At 33.2% G+C, this 19,348-nt stretch overlaps 1 protein-coding gene across 17 annotated transcripts in view; it reads right to left on the bottom strand.

Annotated features, from left to right (window-relative positions):
• LOC127699858 (cytoplasmic dynein 2 intermediate chain 1-like) overlaps nucleotides 1-19,348 on the bottom strand; it is a 75,858-nt gene that overhangs the window by 32,132 nt on the left and 24,378 nt on the right. For 12 of the 17 annotated variants that reach the window (XM_052203252.1, XM_052203244.1, XM_052203250.1 and 9 more), the window contains 7 exons: nucleotides 16,156-16,254; nucleotides 15,388-15,651; nucleotides 14,500-14,611; nucleotides 12,607-12,707; nucleotides 10,930-11,050; nucleotides 9,935-10,011; nucleotides 7,280-7,356 (listed from right to left, as the gene is read on the bottom strand). In XM_052203252.1, the coding sequence (XP_052059212.1) occupies nucleotides 7,280-7,356; nucleotides 9,935-10,011; nucleotides 10,930-11,050; nucleotides 12,607-12,707; nucleotides 14,500-14,611; nucleotides 15,388-15,651; nucleotides 16,156-16,254 (851 nt within the window). Of the gene's footprint in view, nucleotides 1-7,279; nucleotides 7,357-9,934; nucleotides 10,012-10,929; nucleotides 11,051-12,122; nucleotides 12,158-12,210; nucleotides 12,246-12,298; nucleotides 12,334-12,386; nucleotides 12,422-12,474; nucleotides 12,510-12,606; nucleotides 12,708-14,499; nucleotides 14,612-15,387; nucleotides 15,652-16,155; nucleotides 16,255-19,348 lie in introns of all 17 variants that reach the window. The other 5 variants (XM_052203245.1, XM_052203246.1, XM_052203247.1 and 2 more) reach the window with 5 other exon arrangements.

Below are 19,348 nucleotides of genomic sequence, written 5' to 3'. Positions count from 1 at the left end.
CCTTATTATCTAAAAAGGTTTCGTGAAATTCTGTTGTGTGGTTTGAGAGGAGTTGCGATGACAAGAAACAGGACTGACGGACTGACGGACGGACAGACAGACGGACGGACAGACAGACAGACGGACAGACGGACGGACGGGTCAAAAACATTATACCCTCCGCAACTCGTTGCGTGGGGTATAATAAATATCATAAAAATCTGACAAGAAATGTAGAAGAGAGAGTGCTGAATATAATTTACATGTCAAAGGGGCATAACTCCTTTAAAACTAGTTGATCCAAATACCCATACTAACTCAGGAAAAAAATAAGAAAATGTTCTATATCAAAAAAGTTTCAGGAAAATCTATCAATTTTAGCATACGCAAGATAGTGTACAACATGTGAAAAATTAACTTATATCAGACAGTCATAGTCATGTAACTCTGGAATTAAAAACTAGTCCAAGAAATTGCTAATTTAGGCTTGATAAAATTTACAATGCAATTTTTCATAGAATCTACATTTCCAAGAGACATAACTCTTGTCTAAAGTCCTCAATGTAATAAGGATGAATATAATGTTCCAATACTTGACAAAAGCCAAATCAATGTAAAAAGAGATTTTAGTTTTACTAAAGAGTGATTAGAAGGAAATAAAATAGGGAAACTTAAAGAAAAACTAACAAGAAACTGAGCAAAAACAATGTATTGGCTAACTATATTTGAGAAATTTTAAAACATGAACTTTCTTATGAAGATAATTTATGGATCAAGGAATAATGTATGACAAATGAAACAAAAGATTAAACATATAAAGAAACGTTCATATAATGAATAAATCATGGTCTTCAACAATTACCTGAAACTCACACCATACAGCAGGATTTCTGGTGGTGTTCATTTGCAAAGAAATTAAATTGTGGTGAAAAATTTATTGCGAAAGAATTATAAGAGTTCAAAGTTGTCCATCTAGTTTATTTTTTTCTGGCTTCACAGCTGACTTTTCCCTTTATCAGTCAAAGCTTGGCTTTTTAACCTTGAAATTGTTATCACATTTTGATTTTGTCAGAAAATCAATAATCAGCTTACTGTCTTTTTGTGTGTATAGTATGCAGATTTTTACCCTGGGATAGATTTCTGAAAAGTGGGGTGCATATTTTATATGGCTACAATGTTCTTTATTTTTTTTTCAGGTCGGAATTCCAATCAAGAAGCCAGGTGGTCAGAATGAAAATATTTTCGTAGCATATAAACTTGATTGTTGTAATGTTTTAGATGTATATTTGTACCTTCTTGTATCAGACTTGTAATGTTATATGCAAATTTTAAGATTGTAAAGTTGAATAAAGTGATGATTTTAAACACATTTTTTACTTTGTGACATTTTACACTACGGGTGCCACATGTGGAGCCGGATTTGCTTACCCTTCCAGAGCACCTGAGATCACCCCCAGTTTTTGGTGGGGTTCGTGTTGCTTAGTCTTTAGTTTTCTATGTTGTGTCATCTGTACTATTATTTGTCTGTTTGTCTTTTTATTTTTGGCCATGGCGTTGTCAGTTTGTATTTGATCTATGAGTTTGACTGTCCCTCTGGTATCTTTCGTCCCTCTTTTAAAAACCCTCATACAAATCATAATTGCAGACATGTAAATACCATCTTGTAAACTGTACAAATTGGATTAAGGAACAAAATTAATCTGTCAAATGATTTGTTTTGACAACGATTAGACTTCCTAATTGATATTCAATAAGAGTGTGATAAATATAGATTCTACCACTGAATCGAGTGTGATACGATATTTATCCACTCGAGACAGTTAAATTTTCAAATTTAAAACGCGAGGCTTGCTGAGCGTTTTAAATATTTAAAATTTAACTGTCGAGAGTGGATAAATATCGTATTACACGAGATTTGGTGGTGGAATCTGTTTCTCTAATGATTTTCAAACAATATGCAGGCAAACTTATTCCTTCTTTTTGAATGATCTGCAAAAAGATGTGTTCTTTCTATGTGACGTCATCAGGCATGGTCGCCTTTTTTCATGCCGTCACAATAGGAAAATCAGAGGAAAGCAAGTAAATACGACGTCATAATCGGATTTTAACCAATGAAGAACTGAGATCACACGAACCACACGTTGATACAATTTTTTTTATACAATGGGTGCAGAAAGGAATAAATTGACGAAGAATTAGAGAATACAGATTAAACGATCCAATGAGTACCAACAAATAATAAATAGAGAATATCATATCGCTTTTTCAATATCACACCTGTATCATGATTTGTAATTAGAATATATGACAACTGCGTCAAGAAAGGATATAAAAAAAACAAAATGACCTTAGAAGATTTCATGATTATCATGATCAGTGGCAGAACTAGAAATTTTCATAAATGAGTGGCACTGACTGCCTAAGAGGTGGCCTGCTCCAGTCATGCTTCAGTGATTCCCTATATAATCAATGCAATAAACGGTCTGTGATATTGAAAAGGCCATATCATATACACCTTATTATATACATGTACCTCATCCCTAGATATTTTTCATGAGACATGAGGTAATACATATTAGAGGTTTGACAAAGCTTTTGGAACCATGACTGATATCGATTACGTGACGTCATACAGATTAGGTTTGATCTAAATATTAATCTCTGCTGATTTTTTTTATTATATACTTAGCAGTAAATACAGATAAATTGTATGTGTAATACAATTGATGACTTCGTGCTGTCAAGTTAATAGACGTGGGATTTGTACAATTCAGAATATACCTGGTTTCTATGAAGTTAAACTTAAGGTAAAATATTTAGAAAGCTGTAAAAATTGCAAAATTTGGTTGAACAGATAGGGATATTTAATTGGTGGTCTGACACCTTTAAGTGAAATGCGGTGAAACCCCAAAATCAGAAAACGATTGATTTTTTTGTCTTAACTGATCAATTGAAATGATAGTAGCCACATTTCAATCTTTTTTGGGCAAAAAGTCAAATATTGCAAACATCTACCATTATGTTCAGATAGGCTGTTTTTAACTACAAATTGACTAAGGATTAAGAATAAAGCAAAACAAAAGATTTCTGATCAACTTTTTTGTCTCTTTAAGTGAAATGCTGTGAAACCCCAAAATCAGAAAACTATTGATATTAGATCACTGATATACATGGGACCATGAAGCTGATGTGGGATTAATATACAGTGGAACTAAACATTACAGGTTATATTAGATCACTGATATACATGGAACCAGGAAGCTGATGTGGGATTAATATACAGTGGAACTAAACATTACAGGTTATATTAGATCACTGATATACATGGGACCAGGAAGCTGATGTGGGATTAATATACAGTGGAACTAAACATTACAGGTTATATTAGATCACTGATATACATGGGACCAGGAAGCTGATGTGGGATTAATATACAGTGGAACTAACCATTACAGGTTATATTAGATCACTGATATACATGGAACCAGGAAGCTGATGTGGGATTAATATACAGTGAAACTAAACATTACAGGTTATATTAGATCACTGATATACATGGGACCAGGAAGCTGATGTGGGATTAATATACAGTGGAACTAAACATTACAGGTTATATTAGATCACTGATATACATGGGACCAGGAAGCTGATGTGGGATTAATATACAGTGGAACTAACCATTACAGGTTATATTAGATCACTGATATACATGGGACCAGGAGGCTGATGTGGGATTAATATACAGTGGAACTAACCATTACAGGTTATATATGATCACTGATATACATGGGACCAGGAAGCTGATGTGGGATTAATATACAGTGGAACTAAACATTACAGGTTATATTAGATCACTGATATACATGGGACCAGGAAGCTGATGTGGGATTAATATACAGTGGAACTAAACATTACAGGTTATATTAGATCACTGATATACATGGGACCAGGAAGCTGATGTGGGATTAATATACAGTGGAACTAAACATTACAGGTTATATTAGATCACTGATATACATGGGACCAGGAAACTGATGTGGGATTAATATACAGTGGAACTAAACATTACAGGTTATATTAGATCACTGATATACATGGGACCAGGAAGCTGATACAGTGAAACTAACCATTACAGGTTATATTAGATCACTGATATACATGGGACCAGGAAGCTGATGTGGGATTAATATACAGTGGAACTAAACATTACAGGTTATATTAGATCACTGATATACATGGGACCAGGAAGCTGATGTGGGATTAATATACAGTGGAACTAAACATTACAGGTTATATTAGATCACTGATATACATGGGACCAGGAAGCTGATGTGGGATTAATATACAGTGGAACTAACCATTACAGGTTATATTAGATCACTGATATACATGGGACCAGGAAGCTGATACAGTGGAACTAAACATTACAGGTTATATTAGATCACTGATATACATGGGACCAGGAAGCTGATGTGGGATTAATATACAATGGAACTAACCATTACAGGTTATATTAGATCACTGATATACATGGGACCAGGAAGCTGATGTGGGATTAATATACAATGGAACTAACCATTACAGGTTATATTAGATCACTGATATACATGGGACCAGGAAGCTGATGTGGGATTAATATACAGTGGAACTAACCATTACAGGTTATATTAGATCACTGATATACATGGGAACAGGAAGTTGATGTGGGATTTATATACAGTGGAACTAAACATTACAGGTTATATTAGATCACTGATATACATGGGACCAGGAAGTTGATGTGGGATTAATATACAGTGGAACTAAACATTACAGGTTATATTAGATCACTGATATACATGGGACCAGGAAGCTGATGTGGGATTAATATACAGTGGAACTAAACATTACAGGTTATATTAGATCACTGATATACATGGGACCAGGAAGCTGATATGGGTTTAATATACAGTGGAACTAAACATTACAGGTTATATTAGATCACTGATATACATGGGACCATGAAGCTGATATGGGATTAATATACAGTGGAACTAACCATTACAGGTTATATTAGATCACTGATATACATGGGACCAGGAAGCTGAAAATTGAAATCTAATTTGTTTGGAAAAAGGAAACTACCCCTGTAAGTGGGCAAAAATTGTAAGTGGTGAAAAAGATTGTTTTGACAAAAGGGGTGGCCAAAAAGACTATTGAACCAGGGGAAAAGAGTTGACCAATTGTTGTTTACTTGAGTGTGAAAAACCTTGTCAACAAGGCAAAAAAGCTATGCAATTACACTAAAAAGTAATGATCATGATTTTGATTGATTGATTGTTAGTGTTTAATGCCACTTTCAGCATTCTCAGCTATATATTAGCGGCCAATTTATATTGATGGATGAAGCAAGAGAACCATTCACCTTAAGTAGAAAAACTAGCAATCCTAGTCAATAAAGATTGGAGTCGAGTGCACCTGCCATGTGTGTGGTTTGAACTCACAACATCAAAGTGACAGGCTATAGCAAGTGATACTGCAGATGAACCACTTAGACCACTCAGCCACTGAGACCCTTATAATGATTTTGAAGGACTTGTTATTAGATACCTGCACATGAACATGCAAGATTTTGAGTTGTGAAAACAGTTTGCCAGCTCTCCATACTAAATGATTAGTGACAAATGAAGGAGTAAAACATTCAAATTCAGTACAGAAGGGAAAAAATAAGACTACAGTTATAAACTATCAGAAATAATTTTTTCATTGCTAAAAAATTAAGAGCGCACATACTGAAATGTCTTGCCTGCTTTATCGACCATGATTGATTTTATGTTGAAAGTCTTTTTTAAAAAGATAAAGATTTTACTACAAGTATCACATAAACTCAACATTATCAATGATCCATAGCAATGAGGTCAAGGTCAGATAAACCCCTGCCAGACAGACATGTACACCTTACAATCATTCCATACACCAAATATAGTTGACCTATTGTTCATAGTATCCAAGAAACAGCCCATTGTTGTGTTTTAATCCACAAGATTTAAGTTATAGATATAAGAAGATGTGGTATGAGTGCCAATGAGACAACTCTCCATCCAAGTAAAAATTTATAAAAGTAAACCATTATAGGTCACAGTACGGTCTTCAACACGGAGCCTTGGCTCACACCGAACAGTAAGCTATAAAGGGCCCCAAAAAATTACTAGTGTAAAACCAAACCAAACGGGAAAACCAAAGGTCTAATCTATATAAAAAACGAGAAACGAGAATAATGTCTATAAATATATGTTTAGAGGCATTTTCCTTGTTTTTTTCTCTATTTTGTGCATAGTTTGGACAATTTTATTCATTTCAATAAGCAAATATTAAAAATATCTAAAATGTTGCTGGTTTCATTTTCATCATACTTATGCGTTTTGTCATTCTTGCCTATCAAATTTTAACTCCATCCTTTACAAGTAACTGTGCCAATCAAAATAATTGAGCGGCATGAAAAACTGTTTATAAAATTTCCAATTTGTAAATTTGAAAACAAGTATAAAAATTGAAGTTATAGAGAACAAGTTTATTCTCATGAAATCCTTAAAAATGTCATGCAAAACATAAACCAGGAATTGTTTTCTATCATAATTCTAAATTCTAAATTTATAATACTTTAGTTATTAAAGGGTTGAATATTTTCAGCAAGGGAATGTCTTAAAGGGAGGCGGAAGATGCCAAAGGAGTATTCAAACTCATAAGTCAAAGACAAACTTACAACACAAAGCAAAAGCAAAAGAGAACGAAATAGCATACAGCAGTCTATATCATACAAAAACTAGATTGAGCAACACAAATCCCACAAAAAAACATGGAGGTGCAATTTGTATAGTTAGGTCTCTATGATACTGTAAGACAGCCTGACCTAACAACATCAATATACTATAATTTTATAAATTATTGTGTGCATTTATTATTGCCATTTTTGAAGAACGGAAAACAAAGCGAGATTAATTATTGCAATTTCAAGAAAATCTGCATACAAATATACGTAACAGATATCAGAATGCAAGTTCTTATTATTGGGATTCCCACCCAGTCGCATTATTTGCATGATAGTACCTCGCAATAATTGATGAATTTACAGTAATATTAATTATCACTATTTTACATATTTTTCCTTTGATCTTGCTGACTGATAATTTCCTTTCTCAGCGGAGTCGAGTGATATGAAAACTGAGTCGAGTGATATGAAAACTGAGTCGAGTGATATGAAAACTGAGTCGAGTGATATGAAAATTATCGCTAGAAATAGTAAGAAATGTTTATTGTTTACCTTTGAGGATATGATGGTTCATTTGTGTTCCATACACATATCATTCCCTTTCCATCTGTTGGATTCAATGGATTACTCTGAAAGATTTAAAACATTTAGGATTACTCTGAAGGATTTAAAACATTTAGGATTACTCTGAAAGATTTAAAACATTTAGGATTACTCTGAAGGATTTAAAACATTTAGGATACCTCTGAAAGATTTAAAACATTTAGGATGACTCTGAAGGATTTAAAACATTTAGGATGACTCTGAAGGATTTAAAACATTTAGGATGACTCTGAAAGATTTAAAACATTTAGGATGACTCTGAAAGATTTAAAACATTTAGGATGACTCTGAAGGATTTAAAACATTTAGGATGACTCTGAAAGATTTAAAACATTTAGGATGACTCTGAAGGATTTAAAACATTGAGGATGACTCTGAAAGATTTAAAACATTGAGGATGACTCTGAAGGATTTAAAACATTTAGGATGACTCTGAAAGATTTAAAACATTTAGGATTACTCTGAAGGATTTAAAACATTTAGGATGACTCTGAAAGATTTAAAACATTTAGGATTTCTCTGAAGGATTTAAAACATTTAGGATACCTCTGAAAGATTTAAAACATTTAGGATTACTCTGAAGGATTTAAAACATTTTTAACTTGTGAATGTATTTAAAAAACATGCATACAAGTGTCACTTCAGGTCATAAGGATTGGGAAAAAAATCATTATCTTATAGGTTCTTCGAGAAATGAAAATGATGGTTGCTGTCTGCCCTCATTGATTTTCATTCATTATTGTAGTATAATTCATTTGTCCTTTAGTCTATTATGGATAGTTGTCTATTGGAAATCATACAACATGTCCTTTAGTCTATGACGGATAGTTGACTATTGGAAAACATCCAACATGTTGTTATGTCTATAATGGATAGTTTTCTATTGGAAATCATACAATATGTCCTTTGTCTATAATGGATAGTTGTCTACGAGAAATCATACAACATGTGGTTTGGTGTTTATGGATAGTTGTCTATTGGAAATCATATAACATGTCCTTTTGTCTATAATGGATAGCTGTCTCATTGGAAATCACACAACATGTCCTTTTGACTATAATGGATAGTTGTCTATTGGAAATAACACATGTTGTTTGGTCTATAATGGAAAGTTGTCTATTGGAAATCATACAACATGTCCTTTTGTCTATAATGGATAGTTGTCTATTGGAAATCATACAACATGTCCTTTGTCTATAATGGATAGTTGTCTACGAGAAATCATACAACATGTGGTTTGGTGTTTATGGATAGTTGTCTATTGGAAATCATATAACATGTCCTTTTGTCTATAATGGATAGCTGTCTCATTGGAAATCACACAACATGTCCTTTTGTCTATAATGGATAGTTGTCTATTGGAAATAACACATGTTGTTTGGTCTATAATGGAAAGTTGTCTATTGGAAATCATACAACATGTCCTTTTGTCTATAATGGATAGTTGTCTATTGGAAATCATACAACATTTCGTCTAGTCAATAATGGATAGTTGTCTATTGGAAATCATACAACATGTCGTCTAGTCTATAATGGATAGTTGTCTATTGGAAAAATCATACAACATGTCGTCTAGTCTATAATGGATAGTTGTCTATTGGAAATCATACAACATGTCGTTTTGTCTATAATGGATAGTTGTCTATTGGAAATCATACAACATGTCCTTTGGTCTATAATGGATAGTTGTCTATTGGAAATCATACAACATGTCGTTTTGTCTATAATGGATAGTTGTCTATTGGAAATCATACAACATGTCCTTTGGTCTATAATGGATAGTTGTCTATTGGAAATCATACAACATGTCATTTGGTCTTTATGGAAAGTTGTCTATTGGAAATCATACAACATGTCCTTTGGTCTATAATGGATAGTTGTCTATTGGAAATCATACAACATATCCTTTGGTCTATAATGGATAGTTGTCTATTGGAAATCATACAACATGTCATTTGGTCTTTATGGAAAGTTGTCTATTGGAAATCATACAACATGTCCTTTGGTCTATAATGGATAGTTGTCTATTGGAAATCATACAACAACTCCTTTTGTCTATAATGGATAGTTGTCTATTGGAAATCATACAACACGTCCTTATAAACATCAAATTTAATCAAATTGGAGAAACAGTGTGTTATTCTCTCCACTGACAGATGTATCTGAGGAATAAACTTAAGAAGTACACTATTCAAACAATTACAAAGGCCATAACTATTCAACTGTTAATGTTAATTTCATCAAAACAAAACTCCTCAGTACTTTTATGCATTGTGACATTTTGTAAAATCTAACAAAAAAAATATTAGGAAATAACATTCATGGTACCAATTTTACTGCACCAGATGCAAATTTTGATAAATTGTAATTGAAACTAAATATTTAAAAGAAGGACAAAAAATTGAAAACAAGAAGTTTTTATCAATCCTATGATAAATTATATTTGAATCTGATTTAAATCAGATCTTGCATTTTGCTCTGTTAGATCTCATAAACAAATTCAAAATTTTGACTATTAAAATAAAAACAGCATGTGCCTTGGTCCAGAATATTTGATACTCTGAACCATTTGGGAGGGATATAAGTACATAATAAACATAGTACCTGATCAGGCTGACTGTAGACAGTCAATACCATATTAGGTTGTGTTGGTGCAAAGTAAGCAAACTCTACATGACGACCTGAGAAAATAATAATATCAATTATGTATATGAAGAAAGTTATAATCAGTCTTATCTCTGGTAAACAAATACAATGAAACAGGAAAAAATTATCTCATCATTGGTAAACAAATACAATGAAACAGGAAAAAAATAGAGCATAAGGTATTGCTTTGGGTTGCTACATAAGTTAGTTCCTAATTTTTCAAGAATCAAGTTGTTTATCGGGAATAAAAAATCTAGAGAAAATAAGTCATTATAAAAATGTAGCTTTTTATCATAGTGGTGTGTCTGTAAGATGATTATGAGATCTGTGATTTTATCAGAGGGGATAACTTTTGTCCAAATATGGTCATCTCAAGGGAGATAATTAAACTTGATTTTATTGCAAATTAACCAAATTTGATAATATTTTGTAAAGTAAACAAAACAAGAATTAAGGAAAAAGATTAATGTAAGTTAACAAATTGTTTCCAGATCCTATTTATTATTCAATTGTATTACTATGTTCATGCTAATTTGTGTAAATCATTAAACTTGAAAATATAAAATATGTAAAATTTTAAAACCCATCATTCTGGAAAAAAAATCTGGTGACCTTTTGTTTCCAAATTTTTTATTGGTGTCTTTCAAAAATTGACTAAAAGGTAATAATGTATTATCTTACTGTCTATCCAACTTAAGTGAATCAAATATACAAAATCAATTGTGAAATATGAAAAAAAACCGTGACACATAAGTTGTGAGAATTGAACACCCAATCCTAAACAAAAACTGCTAAAGCCAATAGGTAAGCCATGGTGACTATAATATTGCCGAATTTATTTTCTATAATTAAAAAAACATTTTTTATATGTGTTCCAATATCTAGGGTTCTCTATTACTACTGATGATTAGTCATAAGTATGGGTAGATCGATTAATTGTAGCAATTACATACCTTGTAGTATGCCCAATTTAGACAGTTCTGTGTAACCTTCACTCATACTAATACTTGATTTATTTGCACTTAATTCTGTTGTTTCCTGCGATCGCTCTTCGTCTAGTAATATAGAAACTACCTGCAATTAAAGATACAAAAAAATATTAAATTAGAGAAGCCAATTGATTGTGGCTGACAAAGCCAATATAAGACTACAAAAACTGTGGACAGAGCTCACAAAATCAACCCCCACTCCCCAATTTGTGAATATATGTTAAAAACCATGTTTTGCTGCTTAAAAGTGCCAAATCATGAATTGAATGACATGGTTGGTATGGTCTGATAAACCCTCTAAATGATGGATTAAATGACATGGTTGGTATGGTCGGATAAACCTCCAAATCTTGGATTGAATGACATGGTTGGTATGGTCTGATAAATGGTAAAAAATCTTGTTATCCTTTTTATGTATTATTCCCTAATTTACCCATGAAATGATCAAAACTTTACAGCTATGTTTTATATATATAGAGGTACAGCTATATATCCACTCAATCACAAAAATAAGAAATATTTTACCTGTCCGGCCTGTTGTATGAACTTAGAAAGACGACCTATTTTACCTGTCCGGCCTGTTGTATGAACTTAGAAAGACGACCTATTTTACCTGTCCGGCCTGTTGTATGAACTTAGAAAGACGACCTATTTTACCTGTTCGGCCTGTTGTATGAACTTAGAAAGACGACCTATTTTACCTGTCTGGCCTGTTGTATGAACTTAGAAAGACGACCTATTTTACCTGTCCAGCCTGTTGTATGAACTTAGAAAGACGACATATTTTACCTGTCCAGCCTGTTGTATGTCCAGCCTGTTGTATGAACTTAGAAAGACGACCTATTTTACCTGTCCGGCCTGTTGTATGAACTTAGAAAGACGACCTATTTTACCTGTCCTGCCTGTTGTATGAACTTAGAAAGACGACCTATTTTACCTGTCCGGCATGTTGTATGAACTTAGAAAGACGACCTATTTTACCTGTTCGGCCTGTTGTATGAACTTAGAAAGACGACCTATTTTACCTGTCCGGCCTGTTGTATGAACTTAGAAAGACGACCTATTTTACCTGTTCGGCCTGTTGTATGAACTTAGAAAGACGACCTATTTTACCTGTCCGGCCTGTTGTATGAACTTAGAAAGACGACCTATTTTACCTGTCCAGCCTGTTGTATGAACTTAGAAAGACGACCTATTTTACCTGTCCGGCCTGTTGTATGAACTTAGAAAGACGACCTATTTTACCTGTCCAGCCTGTTGTATGAACTTAGAAAGACGACCTATTTTACCTGTCCGGCCTGTTGTATGAACTTAGAAAGACGACCTATTTTACCTGTCCAGCCTGTTGTATGAACTTAGAAAGACGACCTATTTTACCTGTCCGGCCTGTTGTATGAACTTAGAAAGACGACCTATTTTACCTGTCCAGCCTGTTGTATGAACTTAGAAAGACGACCTATTTTACCTGTCCGGCCTGTTGTATGAACTTAGAAAGACGACCTATTTTACCTGTCCAGCCTGTTGTATGAACTTAGAAAGACGACCTATTTTACCTGTCCGGCCTGTTGTATGAACTTAGAAAGACGACCTATTTTACCTGTCCGGCCTGTTGTATGAACTTAGACAGACGACCTATTTTACCTGTCCGGCCTGTTGTATGAACTTAGAAAGACGACCTAAGTCTTGTTGTTTATTCTGTTGTGACTGTTCTTCATCTTCAAAATCTTTTTCACCGTCACCTCCTATAAAATATTTCATCATAATTTACTAAAATACCAATAAAATGTAATGAACATTAAACTTAAAATTTATTTTAAAAATTCATTCATTTTTTGTTTCTATTCTATTTGATGTTTTGTCAGATGATGACTTTTGATTTGATGTTTTGTCAGATGATGACTTTTGATTTGATGTTTTGTCAGATGATGACTTTTGATTACAGTGGATTCGTTTATTTTCTGGATTTTTGTTGGTATCAATTTTCATTGTTGGAGAAAAAACTGTATTTAACTTGATATTTTTGGTTTACCTTGACAACTTTGTACAGCACTAATAATCATGAAACCATAGTACTTCTGTATAAAATCTACAGCTTACTTAAACAGACACAGCTTTGTGGGAGGGGGAGGGGGGATAGAAGTCAATAGGGATGGCGTACATGCTAAAACATTCCAAAAATATATGGAAAATAACCATGTGTCAATGATAAGGTGCTTTTATTTTGAAAGATCTGAAAGTTCTTCAACAATGAGCTTAATAACATGTGTGTTCTCAACCAGTTTGTTAGTCAATACATGTTTGTGTATGTGTTCTCAACCAGTTTGTTAGTCAATACATGTTTGTGTATGTGTCCTCAACCAGTTTGTTAGTCAATACATGTGTGTGTATGTGTTCTCAACCAGTTTGTTAGTCAATACATGTGTGTGTATGTGTCCTCAACCAGTTTGTTAGTCAATACATGTTTGTGTATGTGTCCTCAACCAGTTTGTTAGTCAATACATGTTTGTGTATGTGTCCTCAACCAGTTTGTTAGTCAATACATGTGTGTGTATGTGTTCTCAACCAGTTTGTTAGTCAATACATGTGTGTGTATGTGTTCTCAACCAGTTTGTTAGTCAATACATGTGTGTGTATGTGTTCTCAACCAGTTTGTTAGTCAATACATGTGTGTGTATGTGTTCTCAACCAGTTTGTTAGTCAATACATGTGTGTGTATGTGTCCTCAACCAGTTTGTTAGTCAATACATGTGTGTGTATGTGTTCTCAACCAGTTTGTAAGTCAATTCATGTTTGTGTATGTGTTCTCAACCAGTTTGTAAGTCAATACATGTTTGTGTATGTGTTCTCAACCAGTTTGTTAGTCAATACATGTTTGTATGTGTTCTCAACCAGTTTGTAAGTCAATTCATGTTTGTGTATGTGTTCTCAACCAGTTTGTAAGTCAATACATGTTTGTGTATGTGTTCTCAACCAGTTTGTTAGTCAATACATGTTTGTGTATGTGTCCTCAACCAGTTTGTTAGTCAATACATGTGTGTGTATGTGTTCTCAACCAGTTTGTTAGTCAATACATGTGTGTGTATGTGTTCTAAACCAGTTTGTTAGTCAATACATGTGTGTGTATGTGTTCTCAACCAGTTTGTTAGTCAATACATGTGTGTGTATGTGTCCTCAACCAGTTTGTTCATCAATACATGTTTGTGTATGTGTTCTCAACCAGTTTGTAAGTCAATACATGTTTGTGTATGTGTTCTCAACCAGTTTGTTCATCAATACATGTTTGTGTATGTGTCCTCAACCAGTTTGTTAGTCAATACATGTTTGTGTATGTGTTCTCAACCAGTTTGTAAGTCAATACATGTTTGTGTATGTGTTCTCAACCAGTTTGTCAGCTAGTCAATTCTTGTTTGTGGTTATCTGTTCTCGCAGTTTAATATGTATCGTGAAAATTAGTACTACATACACTGTTTACTCTAAGCATAATATTTTTTTTTTCTATTTACATTAGTCACATTAGACAATAGTCCAACTTACTGCCAGATCCAGCAAAGTCTTCAGGTGGATGTTGTGTCCACTTGTTTCTCATATCAATCTCTTCTGTTTGTATATCACGGTCTATAGCATCATCATTGGTCTGTACGTAGGCCTACAATCATGTTACAATAAACATTATATTTACAGCTAACATCATACATGGGTTAACCAATTTCCTGTCACATGATCATTTCTATTTTACTTTTATCAAGAGTGTATGTGTTAGCAAATGTCATATTTTTATATTTATATTGAACTTGTGCAGACGGAATACAGGAAAATTCATTCTGTTTCAACACAGTGTATGTGTTAGCAAATGTCATATTTCTAAAGTAAACTTGTGTAGATGGAATACATGAAAAGTTTTTCTGTTTCAACACAGAATATTGATTTCAATACTAAAAGAATATTTAAAAAGCTTTAGATATATTTAGATATAGTTCAAGACTTAAACTGAGAAGTGGAAAAATATCAGCTAACACATTTATAGTTTCAGGTATATATGCAAATTTTCTATAATGGAAAAGTGGGATAAGGAGTATCTTATGTGATAATGCTCAAAATAACAACAAACATATAAAATTTGAAGTCCTGATCTACCAAAAGTTGTTTTTGACTTAAATGAAATGGAATTTACAACGATCAAAGTAAAAAACATATTATACTAATAGTTCCATTTTCTCAAAATAAATTTGATCTGATATGATGTTTAACTGAATTCAAAATTTAAATGATCATCACTGGACTAAAATTACAAAAAAGTGATAAATATTATACCTAGTTTGGGAATTATCTATATGCTTATGTTGAATATTGATTTCTATAATATTTACACCTATTGTAGATAATTCCACAGATGTAACACTTAGGTCAAAGGTAAAAACGTACCTGTCGTGTGTCAGATCTGCCATAACTTCTAATATACAACTCATATTCTTTGACTGGAGGCAAATCCATAATATCAAAAGTTACTGTGTCTAATTCTATCATTTCTAACAGGTCTCGAGCTCGTTTGGATGTCTTTCCATAGGTTTTCTGAGTCATGACCTGTCTCTTTGCTGATAAGAAGTTGATAGCACTACTTTTTGGACGCACCCTCGAGACAGGTTCATCTGGACTGCTGTCCCTATATCCTCTACCTCTATCATCAGGCTACAAAATAATATTCATTAATAAGGCAAAGCAATAACCTAATGTTCTCCTGAGGATGTCTGAGCATTTTAGTATTACAGTATTGTAACAGTTTAACCTCAGGGAATTATCTACCACAGTTCTATTTTTTTCACCATTTTTCAATAAATGCTGACTCTTGCTTTCAGTAACTGTGAGCTTTACAAAATCTCTAGTTATGTTGGTGCCTAATTTATTGTACTGTATACAAACTAATTTTTACGAGATTTATTTGGCGATATTGAAAAATAATGAGAATATAAATAGTATTCGATAGTGTCACACTTAGATCTTTTCTTATACGAATGCACCAAAAAGTTTTTTAAAAAATGTGAAAAAGAATAGTTGTGAAATCTAGTAGAAAGGACTATACATGAAAAAAGTATCTGAGAAAATAAGACATATCTATATAGCAATCAAAAATAAAATATTCCTAATATAATTTTTTCAGTATGTTTTTCACATTATTACTGATAACATAATCACCGAGTCAGATCTGTCATATTTGTCCTGTTTTGCGGAATCTTTATATAATCTATCATTTTCTTCATCTAAAGCTCTTAAAACGTCGTTCATCTCGTCATCCTGAAAAAAATTATATAAAAAATGTAAAAGCAGCTTTTAATGCTATTTGTTTAATTTAGTAAATGTCAATATCCTCCCTGGATTACATCATTGTCCTGAGGTCTTTTAGATAGTATTCATCATTGGCAATCTTACCACATCTCCATATTTATGAAGCAAAATACAATGAATCAATAACAAAAATTGTTGCTTAATGGTTAGTTATGAGGGCATTCTGTCTGGTCTAGCTATCATTTATCAGGAGACCGAGATTGCACATTCTAATGCAACATAGTTTGAAACGTTCATTTTGATTGGATAATGTCACCAATTTTCATGGCATCAATTCACCAATTCACAATTGATACTATGAAAACGTACACGCAAGCGCAGACTACGTATGACAGATTTTTAATGAAAGATTTGATGTTGTTTTCTGTCAGTTTCATTAGAATGGAGATAACAATATTGTATTTTAAGCTCCGACGGCATCAATTGGTGATTTGATGGTCGCAAATACTCGTTTACTGGCTCCGCTAACGCGTCACCAGTAAACTCAAATCACCAATTGATGCCGTCAGAGCTTAAAATACAATACAGTTATCTACTAAATGTAATTCACAAGGATAGATGTTCATTTTTATAACTGTTCATTCAGTTGTTACAAAAGGCTTCTTATTTCTGTCTAATATATAGAACACTTCTCCGATCATTATTCATTCTTGTAATATACTTGCAATATTTTCTCCTAGAGTCTTTGGTTTTATAAATAATAGCTAATTGGAAACATTTAATTATATAAAAATAAGGAAATGAGGTATGATTTCCAATGAGACAAATATCCACCAAAGTTCAAATAAAGTGGATGTAAGCAATTATAGTCAACCGTACGACCTTCAATAATGAGAAAAACCCATACCGTATAGTCAACTATAAAAGGCCCCGACATGAAAAATATATAGTTTGCTATTATTCAAAAACTTTATAAAATACATAGGCAAGAATACAATTCATTTTTGTTTGTATCTGGAAAATCATCATTAATGCTACATTGCATGTTTTCTATTATTCATGCCCAGTTTAACCTAGTATTCATTTTAAAGTGAAAACGGCAAAATTGAAGTCCACCAATAAGTGTTTTATATGTATGCAAACAAAAATGTAGTGTTGTTGCCATGAAAATCATTGAAGCTTGTAATTTGTTGAAATAACATTTAACCATATGAGTCTGCAAGGTCAAAGGCAAACTGTTCAAGCTACCAAAACATAATGCTTATAACTATAAGAATTAACACTGATGATAGTGCAAGAAAAGACAAGCAGATCACTACATTGTAGTCCCCCCTGAATTTTGAATTAAACTTAGATATCAATTAAAATAGAATAGAGTTGACCATTTGCAAGAAAAATTAATAGTAATACCAAAATGAACTTGGTTGCTCATAAAAAGCTTTTGTCCAAGTATTGAAAAATTCCATGAAGGTTTGACAAAGTTATGATGCCTGAAAAACTTCAACCTTAGACTGTATCTTACGCAAGAGTGCACACACTGAAATGTCTTGCCAGCTTTACTGACCTTTGATTTAATGTTGAAAGTTTTAAAGATGAAGGTTTTACTTCAAGTATCACATAAACTTAACAATTTTAAAATTCCATGACAATGAGGTCAAGGTCAGATAAATCCTGTCAACAGACATGTACACCTTACAATTATACCATATACCAAATATAGTTGACATATTGCTTATGGTAATTGAAATACAGAACAAAACAAATAAAATGCTCCGCTGGGGAGCAGCTTGATACGACCGCAGAGGTCCAACCCTGAACAGTTGGGGCAAGTATGGACACAACATTCAAGCTTGATACAGCACTGAATTTGGATTGTAGTTAAATATTTGACACAGCATAGGTTTCTCACACAGAATGAAAGTGGTCTAAGAACTTAAAAATTTTTAATTTACCTATTCAAACCATATCATTATTATTTGCTTTTATATATAAATCAGAAATAACCAATTTAAAATGGAAAATTTTAAAGAAAAAAAAGGAAAAATAAATCCCCCCCAAATTTTTTGAACCCCCTTATGATTCATCACCCCCAAACTCAATCCCAGCTTTCCCTTTGTGGTATGGTACCTTGCAGTACAATTTCAGAGAGATCCATACGCTTGAACACAAGTTATTGTTTGGAAACTAGAAAAATGCTCGTTTTTTGGCCCCTTTTTGGCCCCAAATTCCTAAACCTTTTGGGCAATTACCCCTAAACTCAAACCCAGCTTTCCCTTTGTGATATGGAACCTTGCAGTACAATTTCATAAAGATCCATACACTTACACACAAGTTATTGTCCTGAAACTAGAAAAATGCTTGTTTTTTTGCCCTTTTATGGCCCTTAATTACTAAAATTTTGAGGGAATTACCCCCAAAATCAATCCCAGCCTTCCCTTTGTGAAATGGAACCTTGCAGTACAATTTCAGAGAGATCCATACACTTGAACACAAGTTATTGTCTGGAAACTAGAAAAATGCTTATTTTTGGTCCCTTTTTTGCCCCTTATTCCTAAACGTTTTGGGCAATTACCCCCAAACTCAATTTCAGCTTTCCCTTTGTGATATGGAACCTTGCAGTACAATTTCATAAAGATCCATACACTTACACACAAGTTATTGTCATGAAACTAGAAAAATGCTTGTTTTTTGCCCCTTTTTGGCCCTAATTCCTAAAATTTGGAGGCAATTACCCCCAAAATCAATCCCAGCATTCCCTTTGTGATATAAAACCTTGTGATACAATGTCAGAGAGATCCATACACTTACACACAAGTTATTGTCATGAAACTAGAAAAATGCTTGTTTTTTGCCCCGTTTTGGCCCCTAATTCCTAAAATTTGGAGGCAATTACCCCCAAAATCAATCCCAGCATTCCCTTTGTGATATGGAACCTTGTGGTACAATGTCAGAGAGATCCATACACTTACACACAAGTTATGTCTGGAAGTTACAAAAATGCTTATTTCTGGCCCCTTTTTGGCCCCTAATTCCTTAACTGTTGGTACCATAACCCCCAAAATCAATCCCCACCTTCCTTTTGTGGTATTGAACCTTATGGTAA

Source organism: Mytilus californianus, unplaced genomic scaffold, assembly GCF_021869535.1.
Source record: "Mytilus californianus isolate M0D057914Y unplaced genomic scaffold, xbMytCali1.0.p SCAF_42, whole genome shotgun sequence".
NCBI classification, from domain to species: Eukaryota; Metazoa; Mollusca; class Bivalvia; order Mytilida; family Mytilidae; genus Mytilus; species Mytilus californianus.
The sequence above is the reverse complement of the archived record's forward strand: the minus strand, read 5'-3'. Positions and strand labels throughout refer to the sequence as shown.